The sequence below is a fragment of the Microcaecilia unicolor genome, chromosome 6 (genome assembly GCF_901765095.1).
Source record: "Microcaecilia unicolor chromosome 6, aMicUni1.1, whole genome shotgun sequence".
Classification (NCBI taxonomy): domain Eukaryota; kingdom Metazoa; phylum Chordata; class Amphibia; order Gymnophiona; family Siphonopidae; genus Microcaecilia; species Microcaecilia unicolor.
This window is the reverse complement of record NC_044036.1, coordinates 277,678,127-277,690,920: the sequence shown is the minus strand read 5'-3', so window position 1 is coordinate 277,690,920 and position 12,794 is coordinate 277,678,127. Positions and strand designations below refer to the sequence as shown.

The following is a 12,794-nucleotide window of genomic DNA, read 5'->3' as shown; positions in this document are numbered from 1 at the left end:
GTCTGAAAATTGATGTTGATATTTCAAGCAATGTGATACCATGGGCTCATGAATTTTACCCGTATGAATGCAATGTCGGTGTTCTATTAACCGTGTTCTTAAATTCCGTGATGTTTGTCCCACGTAGCATAAACCACACGGGCATGTGATGACGTATATTACATGCGATGAAGCACAATTTGTTTTAACATATAGCGTATACGCTTTCTTTGAATGAGGATCCGTAAATATACTAGACTCCATCATGATGTTACATACAGAACAATGTCCACAAGGACTATGACCACCTTCTTCTCTTCTTCCGACGGTGTCTCGATTCCAAACATCCGCGGGACATAACACGTCATTAAGATTACTATTTCGTTGAAAGGCAAAAATCACACGTAAATCTTGAAAACAAGGGTGGACTTGTAACAAAGATAGATGGCGTTTAACAATTTTAATCATTTTATTTGAATGAGCATTAAAACGTGTAACAAATGTCAATATTTCTTCTGGCTCCTGAACTTTTTGTGGAGGGTGTAGCAACCAATCTCTATGATTATTTCCAGCTCTTTTCTTAGCTTTGGCCACCAATTTTTTAGGATAGCCTCTATCTATTAACCTGGATTCTAGTTGGGTGGCTTGTTGTACATAACCATCTCGAGATGAACAAATCCTTCTATATCGAAGAAATTGCGCGAAAGGAATATTGGTCCTGCAATGATGCGGATGCATACTATTGTATTGTAAAGTCGTATTCCTATCTGTAGGTTTAATATGCACGGAAGTGTTCAAATGGTGTTGTTCTAAATTTACATTCACATCCAAAAAGGCTATCGATGAAACACTATGTTTAGCTTCAAATCTAATCGTATTATGACATGTGTTTAATTCTTGTACAAATAAATTCAACTGTTCCAATGTCCCTCTCCAAGCCATGAAGACATCAGCGAAACCAACATATGGCATGGACAAATAACTCAGAAGTGTAAATCCATCGATTCTCAAAATATTCCATGAAAAGATTAGCGATAGTAGGAGAACAAGCTGCTCCCATAGAGACTCCTGTTTTCTGAAAATAGAATCTCTGGTTCCATGTGAAATAATTTCTGGATAAAGTGATACGAATTAATTCAATAATAAATTCAGTAGGAATTAACTGGGGACGTGGTCTAGATTCTAGAATCTGTTCCAAGACTAGAATGGCCTCTTCCTGAGGTATTGATGTGTATAAAGCACATACAGTGGGGGAAATAAGTATTTGATCCCTTGCTGATTTTGTAAGTTTGCCCACTGACAAAGACATGAGCAGCCCATAATTGAAGGGTAGGTTATTGGTAACAGTGAGAGATAGCACATCACAAATTAAATCCGGAAAATCACATTGTGGAAAGTATATGAATTTATTTGCATTCTGCAGAGGGAAATAAGTATTTGATCCCCCACCAACCAGTAAGAGATCTGGCCCCTACAGACCAGGTAGATGCTCCAAATCAACTCGTTACCTGCATGACAGACAGCTGTCGGCAATGGTCACCTGTATGAAAGACACCTGTCCACAGACTCAGTGAATCAGTCAGACTCTAACCTCTACAAAATGGCCAAGAGCAAGGAGCTGTCTAAGGATGTCAGGGACAAGATCATACACCTGCACAAGGCTGGAATGGGCTACAAAACCATCAGTAAGACGCTGGGCGAGAAGGAGACAACTGTTGGTGCCATAGTAAGAAAATGGAAGAAGTACAAAATGACTGTCAATCGACAAAGATCTGGGGCTCCACGCAAAATCTCACCTCGTGGGGTATCCTTGATCATGAGGAAGGTTAGAAATCAGCCTACAACTACAAGGGGGGAACTTGTCAATGATCTCAAGGCAGCTGGGACCACTGTCACCACAAAAACCATTGGTAACACATTACGACATAACGGATTGCAATCCTGCAGTGCCCGCAAGGTCCCCCTGCTCCGGAAGGCACATGTGACGGCCCGTCTGAAGTTTGCCAGTGAACACCTGGATGATGCCGAGAGTGATTGGGAGAAGGTGCTGTGGTCAGATGAGACAAAAATTGAGCTCTTTGGCATGAACTCAACTCGCCGTGTTTGGAGGAAGAGAAATGCTGCCTATGACCCAAAGAACACCGTCCCCACTGTCAAGCATGGAGGTGGAAATGTTATGTTTTGGGGGTGTTTCTCTGCTAAGGGCACAGGACTACTTCACCGCATCAATGGGAGAATGGATGGGGCCATGTACCGTACAATTCTGAGTGACAACCTCCTTCCCTCCGCCAGGGCCTTAAAATGGGTCGTGGCTGGGTCTTCCAGCATGACAATGACCCAAAACATACAGCCAAGGCAACAAAGGAGTGGCTCAGGAAGAAGCACATTAGGGTCATGGAGTGGCCTAGCCAGTCACCAGACCTTAATCCCATTGAAAACTTATGGAGGGAGCTGAAGCTGCGAGTTGCCAAGCGACAGCCCAGAACTCTTAATGATTTAGAGATGATCTGCAAAGAGGAGTGGACCAAAATTCCTCCTGACATGTGTGCAAACCTCATCATCAACTACAGAAGACGTCTGACCGCTGTGCTTGCCAACAAGGGTTTTGCCACCAAGTATTAGGTCTTGTTTGCCAGAGGGATTAAATACTTATTTCCCTCTGCAGAATGCAAATAAATTCATATACTTTCCACAATGTGATTTTCCGGATTTAATTTGTGATGTGCTATCTCTCACTGTTACCAATAACCTACCCTTCAATTATGGGCTGCTCATGTCTTTGTCAGTGGGCAAACTTACAAAATCAGCAAGGGATCAAATACTTATTTCCCCCACTGTACATCCAGGGTGACTAGCAGAACTTCTGATTCTTCTTGTATTCGTAAAGATTCTAACAGCATCAAAAAATGAGTGCTATCCCGTACATATGAGCGTATTGTCAACATATGTGGTTGCAAGATCTTATCTATATATTGTGCAGCACGTTCCAGTAAAGATCCCTTGGCCGACACAATAGGTCGACCAGGGGGATGTTCCAAATTTTTATGAATCTTAGGCAAAGTATAAAAAATAGGGACTTTAAAGAAACGAAAATTCAAAAAAGTATATTCTTTCTGGGTAAGAAACCCAGCGTTTTTACCTCCCCTAGTCACTTCCTCTATCAAATCTTGTACCTCTTCAGAAGGATCCCCATCAACTTCAACATATGTGTCTCCATCCGATAATTGGCGTATTATTTCTTCCATATAGGCGGTAGTGTTTTGTATCACCACCGCCCCTCCTTTATCCGCTTTCCGAATAATTATCCTAGGATCTGTTTTTAAAGTCTGCAAAGCTGCACGTTCTTCTTTATCCAAATTCAGTTTGCATCTAGGCAAGTGCGCTTCTACTTCTTCTAAATCCTTTAAAATGCACATTCTAAAGGTCGCTAATACCGCTTCTAAATTGCCCATGGGGCACCATTTGGAAGGTTCACTCACCAAAGATCTATCCATACCAATAGGAGATTCTTCAGAGGAAAAAAATAACTTTAAATTCAACTTACGTATGAATTTTTCCAAGTCCATACGAAAAAGAAAAGGGTCATGAAATCCGGTGGGTATAAACGACAAACCCCTGCCCAACACTTTCATCTCTATAGGAGATAATACTCGATCTGAGATATTTACCACTGTTCGTTTCATCTCTGAGATCTTGTCTGGGGCCTCTGATTGGGAAACCGGTTCCCTTTGCCCCGTATTCTCCAATGTTTGTTGCGCCCCGGGCCATCTTTTCTCAGCTCCCCAGGTGGATCATTCGCCTCCTCATTACTGCTTGAAGTGTCTGATGAGAATTGGAATCTGGTTTGTTTTTTACTACCAGTGTCTGCTGAATCCTTCCTCATCCATGGATACACGTACCCTTCTTTGTAATCTCTTTCATCACGCTGATACTTTTTGATTTTTTGTGAACGTAATTCTTTCTGAAACTTGTCTAATTTGAATTTAAATTCTTTAATTTCACTTTCATAGTTAACCGACTCCTCCTGTGCCTTTAATAACTCTTCGCTACGTTTTTTCTCAATCGTGATTTGTTCTTGTATTCTTTTAACCAACAATACCATCAAGTCCAGTGAACATCTATTTAAAATCATGTTCCATTGTGTTACAAAATTCTCATCCTCTTGAAACATTTTAGGACCCCGTGACATTCTTAACCCTCTAGGGATTACTTCATGTTTACAATAGTCCGCCATAGAAGCACTATGTAGTTCTAATCGAATCATGGTCTTATGTGCATTCAAAATCTCCAACCAACTATCATACCCTTGAGCTACACCATTATTTGTCATCAACCCTGGTATGTTCAAAATTTCATCTCTCTGATCTTGTAAGAAGCCTAGTCCTGGATTGGTTGCTACACCCTCCACAAAAAGTTCAGGAGCCAGAAGAAATATTGACATTTGTTACACGTTTTAATGCTCATTCAAATAAAATGATTAAAATTGTTAAACGCCATCTATCTTTGTTACAAGTCCACCCTTGTTTTCAAGATTTACGTGTGATTTTTGCCTTTCAACGAAATAGTAATCTTAATGACGTGTTATGTCCCGCGGATGTTTGGAATCGAGACACCGTCGGAAGAAGAGAAGAAGGTGGTCATAGTCCTTGTGGACATTGTTCTGTATGTAACATCATGATGGAGTCTAGTATATTTACGGATCCTCATTCAAAGAAAGCGTATACGCTATATGTTAAAACAAATTGTGCTTCATCGCATGTAATATACGTCATCACATGCCCGTGTGGTTTATGCTACGTGGGACAAACATCACGGAATTTAAGAACACGGTTAATAGAACACCGACATTGCATTCATACGGGTAAAATTCATGAGCCCATGGTATCACATTGCTTGAAATATCAACATCAATTTTCAGACTTAAAATGTATCGTACTAGAACAAATAAGAATAACAGAAAGGAAGGGAGACATCAGACGAATTTTAAGACAAAGAGAACAACGTTGGATATTTGATCTACAGACTGTCATTCCCAAAGGTTTAAATGTTGCAATCGAGTGGAAAGCATTTCTTTGAACAGTATTCCGTTTGATTGGATGAAAGTGAGATGACGTCAGACGCTGAGTATATAAACTTTCAACGGGTATAGAGAAGCTGTCCGCCATTTTCTGTTCCAGTGAGATTGGAGACGGAGATATTTTACAGGCTTGGGATTGCGATCATTGTGAAAGATTCCCCTGAAGCAGCTATATTATTTAGCGAAACAGGGCTTCCCTGTCGGGACCTTTCGAATGTCAAGAGCATATTGAACAAGGCTGGACTTTCTAAGCATTTACATATTGAGATAAGTACTCTTGCCAAGCTTTAATGTATATGAAAATAGTGTCTCTTATGCATCTGCTTGTTGGGACTTGAAATTTATGAGAAATTTAGTAGTGAGTGGAGTTTTTTTAAGACCCATGATTGATAAGGCCTCCTCATTATACAAAAGGCTTGTCCTTTAAGAACGAGGAACAGCCGAATGACCTGAGGTCTTTTTTCTCCACTTTTTTGTATTTTTATTAGAGTGTCCCTCAAACACGTTGCATAATAGGTAGGATAGTGACAATATTATTGAAAATAGATCCTACTTATTCCGAATTACTACAGTGTTTTCCAACCCTCATCACCCAGAACGAGGGGTCACTTCTGCATTACAACCTCCTGTCTCTGGCTCTCACTGCCTGGATGTTGAGAGCTTAGAATTTGCCTCCTTCTTTGTCTTCTTCATGTTCAATTGTAAAGCGCTGCGTACGACTAGTAGTGCTACAGAAGTGATTTGTAGTAGTAGTAGTAGTAGTTCTTTGGGTCTTTCAGAGGGTTTCTCTCGAGTTTTGCTTGCTTCTTGGAAAGATTCCATGAAGAGGTGTTACTCTTTCAAATGGAGGAGGTTTGCCGTCTGGTGTGACAGCAAGGCCCTAGATCCTCTTTCTTGTCCTACACAGACCCTGCTTGAATACCTTCTACACTTGTCAGAGTCTGGTCTCAAGACCAACTCCGTAAGGGTTCACCTCAGTGCAATTAATGCTTATCATCGGCGTGTAAAGGGTAAGTCTATCTCTGGACAGCCTTTAGTTGTTCGCTTCATGAGAGGTTTGCTTTTGTCAAAGCCCCCAGTCAAACTTCCACCAGTGTCATGGGATCTCAATTTCGTTCTCACCCAGCTGATGAAAGCTCCTTTTGAGCCACTGAATTCCTGCCATCTGAAGTACTTGACCTGGAAGGTCGTTTTTTTGGTAGCTGTTACTTCATCTCATAGAGGCAGTGAACTTCAGGCCCTGGCAGTGCATGCACCTTATATCAAGTTCCATCACAACAGAGTAGTCCTCCGCAAGCACCCTGAGTTCCATCTGAACCAGTCAATCGCCTTGCAACATTCTTTCCCCGTCCTCCTACCCACCCTTGCGAAAGCAGTTTGCATACCTTGGACTGCAAGAGAGCATTGGCCTTTTACGTGGAGCGGACAAAGCCCTTCAGACAGTCCACCCAGTTGTTTGTTTCTTTCGATCCCAACAGGAGGGGAGTCACCATCGGAAAACGCACAATCTCCAATTGGCTAGCAGATTGCATTTCCTTCACTTATACCCAAGCTGGGCTGACTCTAGAGGGCCATGTCACGGCTCATAATGTTAGAGCCATGGCTGCGTCAGTGGCTCACTTAAAGTCAGCCTCCATTGAAGAGATTCACATCTCGCTACTGCCTTCAGCAGGATACCCGACGCGACAGTCAGTTTGGGCAGTCAGTGCTGCAGAATCTGTTCGGGGTTTAGAATCCAACTCCACCCCCCTAGACCCATTTTTGTTCTGTTCCAGGCTGCACTCCCAGCTAGTTGTTTATGGTTTCAGGTCAATCTATGTTATGTCCTCACCGTTGCGAGGTCCAGTTGACCAATGTTCATTGTTTTGAGTGAGCCTGGTTGCAAGGGATACCCCACATGTGAGAACAAGCAGCCTGCTTGTCCTCGGAGAAAGCGAAGATACTTAACCTGTAGCAGGTATTCTCCGAAGACAGCAGGCTGATCCACCCACCACCCACCTCCCCTCTGGCAAAACTTTGTTTATATTTTGCTTGCAAAATGCCGATTCCTGGGCCAACATGGACGTCGACCCACATGTGAGGACAATCAGCCTGCTGTCCTCGGAGAATACCTGCTACAGGTAAGTATCTTCGCTTTACTATTCATTGTCCCTGGATGATGGGAAAACTCATCTATTACAGATGTAAATGCTGCATACTTATAGTATGAAAGTTCATTATTTATGCTACAATTAAAATTAGAAAAACAAACCCTATTAGAAAATATGTATGTAATAGTTTGTGGCAGAGTAACAGAAGTACATAGTCCATCAGTTTTCTCTAGCCACTGGGCAGTTATTAGTATGATTGAATTTGAGTATGTTTGTTTGTTTTTTTCCTAACCAACATGTTCAGTAATATTATTTAGAAGGCCATGGCGCACAGTTAGGTTTTCGGCAAGAATAGCTAACACAAATAGCCCAGTTTTGAAATGGTATGGTGTTTGCACAAAGATTTAATTTTCTGCAACGTCAATAAGGAGAGGGAAAATATTCACAAAAAAGTTCTGCAAAATTTGCTGCATGGCTTTGGCCTGAAAGTGCTACATATAAGAAGTGAGTAAGGCTCTATGGCACTATTTGGCATTATTTTTTTATTTGCTTAATTTTTGGCTTGCACATTCCCCCCCCCACCCCCCCCCCCCCCAGCATAATGTACAGAAGTCAAATTCTTGGCCAACAGTTTAACATTAAAACTGTGCGAAGAAAGGGACATCCCAAAAGTGAAGGGTATTTATGCCTGATATATTACTTAATAACATATTCCTAAAGGGATAACAATATCTACTCATCTGGAATTTTTCAGTTCTTCTAACCTAATTATATTAGGTTGGATATAGGCATTCTAAATACCTGCCTAGGGTGCTACATTTTGAAGGTAGCAAATACCTAGGTCAAAGAAGATCCTGCTTCTGCTTGCTTTTAGGATCATGTGTAGGTGCTCCTTCAAAGGGACACCTGCATGGCCCTGAGTCCTTACTCTCATCCCAACATAATATAGTCCCTGGATCCCTTCCTCCTCCCCAGCTCCTGTATGAATGCCCAAATCCAAAACCTAGCTCTGCTGGTGTCCTCACTCTTTTGATTGGGATGAAAGCAAAACTAAAGAATAAAAAACAGGAAAACCAGAGAGTATTTGCCCAAGGCAGTACAAGTGACCAGTGAAAGAAGTAATTTAAAGGAACAAAGGAGTCATTACCAGGCATCCATGATGTTCCTGGTGATTACAACAATTTCCTATTGAACTAAACTGCCAAGCTCTAGCAACACAGAGGAACAAAATAGCAGGAGAAAGCAATCAAACAAATACCAGAAAGAGACAGGAATATTTGTTGCTCGTTAATGGGTAGTGCTAAAGGCAAAATAATTAAATATTACCTTTAAAAACAGAAAACAATGGGCCCAAGATAAACAGAAAGATGTAATGTGCTAATGTATACCTTCCAGCCAGGTAATATGCAGATCTTTGTAGAGGACAGGGAAAAATGAGATAGTTACAGGGTATTTCAGGAAGGGTAATAATTCATATGTTTTATTAGAAAACCATTAATCTTAATGTCATAATGTAATAACAGGTTTTGGTGAGCTGTGGCCTGAAAGGCCGAAGGGCTGAAAAACAGCAGGTAGCCTCCGGAACTCAAGTACATGTTTTTCTTCTATAATCAAATAGTCTTGATAAGACATCACATATTAAACAAACATCAATGGATAACTGAAAGAAAAATGAAATGAAAACATTTAAAATGGGTAGAATGTGAGTAACAGGAAACAGAAACTACAGTCTCGCTTTGCTTTGGAATGGACATAAATGATTGATCTTATGTGAGCAAGGTTTCCCAGAAGTGTGTTTGCTGGTAGTTAAAACCCTGATGGGCCCGGAAAATAATAGGGCTAACTGTCTAGAGGGATTAGTATTATAAGCCAAAGAGTTTTAGGGTTTTTAAACCTATGACACGTGGTGCATTTATTTCCATAGGCGAATTCATCAAGGCTTTGTATGAATCAGATGAAAACTGTGAAGTGGATCCAAGTAAATGTTCAACCTCTGACCTTCTGGAACATCAGAGTAATCTGAAAATGTGCTGTGAACTGGCCTTTTGTAAAATCATCAACTCTTACTGGTCAGTATACATATTTATTTATTTATTTACTTATTTATTGGGATTTATTATCCACCCTTCTGAAGAAATTCACCCGGTGGTGGTGTACAGCAGGTACAGTTTAACATAAAACTTACAATTTTGTTAACAGCATATGAATAGTAAAATGACCAAGTATGAACATAAATACAATAAATGAGGTACACTTGACAACAGCAAATTAAAACCCATGAAACAGGATGAAAAAATATACGCATTTAACAGCACTGAAATTCAAATAACGGAGATATAATACGATGAAACATCTAATAAGCATAAGTACATAAGTAATGGCACACTGGGAAAAGACCAAGGGTCCATCGAGCCCAGCATCCTGTCCACGACAGCGGCCAATCCAGGCCAAGGGCACCTGGCAAGCTTCCCAAACATACAAACATTCTATACATGTTATTCCTGGAATTGTGGATTTTTCCCAAGTCCATTTAGTAGTGGTTTATGGACTTGTCCTTTAGGAAACAGTCTAACCCCATCTAACATGCATTAGAATATTCAAATAACATAGATATATTCTAATACTTTTCTGCAATATAGCTTACCATGTAGCCAAGGGGCCAAGTGCAGAAATAGAGATGGGGACAAGATAGGTAGTACAGAGTCATTTGGGATAAATAGATGGGTGGCCAAACTCAAGGCAAATTCTTTGTACAACTAAACAAGGTATAAGGAATTGGTCTAAGTTATATTGTGTATAGTAAGCTAGTTCAGGTAGAGAGTGGTGTATAGTTAGTCTCCATATGTGTATGAACTCTTCCCCTCTACTCTGCCCACTGTGGTAATATGGGACTGCAGAAAATACACCCCATAATTTCTATCATTTGCCCTTAATGTCACTGGATTGTACTACAGTCTAAAGATTTATGACTCTTTAACAAATATTTGGTTTTATTATTAGCTGTGTAAGTTATTTTTTCTGTTAAATCTTTGGGAGCTTTGTTTCTGACAGTGGTATCTCATGTGTAAGTGTGATGGAGCAATCACACATTCAAAAAATGGCTCTAGAGAAAGGAATACCAAATCTGATCTCTCCAGTACAGCCATGAATATACTGTCCAGGAGGGTTCACCAAGATATTTCTTTTGTGATGTGGGAAAAATGAGTGATTGGTCACTGACAAACAGTGTCATCCCTAGAGGCAACCTCCTTGGTTGCTCAAATATAAAAATCCAGGCTGACAGAGTTGAGTCAACCACCTACTTTTTCACCCATTACTACTAGCTTCAGACAGTTGGAAACTAAGAACAGATTTAATCATATTTTTTTCCGATTCATTTTAGATTTTCCCAGCAATTTGAAGTTGTCTAAAATCCATCTTAACTCGATTTTGAACTGTTCAGAGATCTCTGTTAGATTATTTTGTTATGCTATATTTTTATACTGCCTTCCTTGAAACAACTTCAACCCAGACCAGTTTAGATCACGTAAATAAAATAATCAAATGCATCCTAACACATCAATAAAATATGTAATAATAAAACAATAAAAGTGAAGGCATCAATTTAAAAATAATTATATGGAACCATGCCTTAATTTATCCCCTGACTAGAAAGAAAAAAAAGTCAAGGTTGCTCTAAATATTGTACATAATTAATGTACTTAAAAACCTACTATAACAAAAGCCTAACTCACCCAAGATTCCACATTTAACTACAAGAGTTTCACACTCACTGGTCCCCTTAGGTTTGCCCCTTTGAAGGTGACTCACCTGAGGACAACTCGTCCTCACAGCAGAATTCATCTAAAATCCCCAAAATGGCACCAATAGGAGTGTGGCCAAAGGAGGAGCTAATACAGATTTAGTTCTACTATAAATACTTCCTAACGTATAAGATTTATGTAATACTAAAATTGTGTTGCACATAGGTGCTAATTTTCAAAACACATAAACTTACAAAGTTACATAGAGGTGTATTTTCAAAGCACTTAGACTTACAAACTTACATGGAGGGGCATTTTCGAAAGAAATTTCTAAGTTGGAATTTGGATGTCTTTGTAGAACATCCAGATTCGGAGGCGGGGAAAAGGTCATTTTCGAAAAAAGATGGATGTCCATCTTTGTGTTTGAAAATACCTTGGATGTCCTTGGATTTGGAAGTCTTTGATTTTCGGCCATTTTCAAAACCAAAGACGTCCAAGTCTAAAACGTCCAAATTCAAGCCATTTGAACGTGGGAGGAGTCAGCATTTTTAGTACACTGGTCTCCCTGACATGGCAGGACAGCAATCGGGCACCCTAGGGGGCACTGCAGTGGACTTCATAAACTGCTCCCAGGTACACAGCTCCCTTACCTTGTGTGTTGAGCCCCCCCAAAACCCACTACCCCCAACTGTACAACACTACCATAGCCCTTACGGGTGAAGGGGGCAACTATATGTGGGTACAGAGGGTTTCTGGTGGGTTTTGGAGTGTTCGCTGTTTCCTCCACAAATGTAACAGGTGGGGGGGGGGGGGGGGTGGACCTGGGTCCACCTGTCTGAAGTGCACTGTACCTACTACTAAACTACTCCAGGGACCTGCATACGCTGTCATGGACCTGAGTATGACATCTGAGGCTGGCAAGTAATATTTTTAATCATGTTTTTTGAGGGTGGGAGGGGGTTAGTGACCACTGGAGAAGTAACAGGAGGTCATCCCTGATTCCCTCCAGTGGTCATCAGGTCATTTCGGGCACCTTCTTGTGCCTTATTTGTAATAAAAACAGGTCTGGGTGAAAATATCTAAGTTTTAGTCCTAGATGTCTTTCCTTTTTTCCATTATGGCTCAAAGACGTCCAAGTCTTAGGAACGCCCAAGTCCCACCTCAACCACGCCTCTGATACACCCCCTTGAGATTTGGACGTCCTTGCAATGGACTTCTGAGAAAGACGTCCAATATCGGGTTTCGATTATACCAATTTAGACGTCTCTGTGAGATGGATGCCCAGACCTAGAGTTAAATGTATTTGTAGTCATGACATCATGTGATCACGACTCTACTCAGATATTGAAAAGTCTGATTCAGAACACCATCAGAAGGAACAAACAATTGAGAAATGAGTTATAAGTTAATCCTCCTATATAATAAAACGCATCTCCAACATTCTGAAGCTGACTGCATGGCTGAGGCATTCCTGCTCTCTGTATCCATCTCCTGAATTGACATCACGTACTTCCAGGTTCGTCACAAGCAGAAGTGACCAACCACACAAGGTTTCTCGGCTTCAGAATGTTGGAGGTGCATTCTATTAAATAGGATTGTTCAGTTCCTTGAAGCACAGCCAGAGCTCAGTGACCTGCACAGTAATGCTCAGACACCAGAGAGGGGGGGCTGACACCAGAGAGAGGGAGGGAGGGGGGCCTGACACCAGAGAGGGGGGGGGTGAGGTATCCCTGTCACACACACAATCTCTCTCTCATACTCTCTCTCTCTCTCTCACACACTGTCTCTCACACTCTATGTCTCACACTGTATCACATTCACTCTCTATGTGTCACACAGTCACTCACACACTCTCTTGGTCTCATACACTCAGTCTCACAGAGAGTCTGTGTCTCACACACACAC

At 41.0% G+C, this 12,794-nt stretch overlaps 1 protein-coding gene across 1 annotated transcript in view; it reads left to right on the top strand.

Annotated features, from left to right (window-relative positions):
* DAB2IP (DAB2 interacting protein) overlaps nucleotides 1-12,794 on the top strand; it is a 527,970-nt gene that overhangs the window by 445,769 nt on the left and 69,407 nt on the right. Inside the window, 1 exon segment of the mRNA XM_030207557.1 lies at nucleotides 9,071-9,215. Coding sequence (XP_030063417.1) covers nucleotides 9,071-9,215 — 145 coding nt within the window.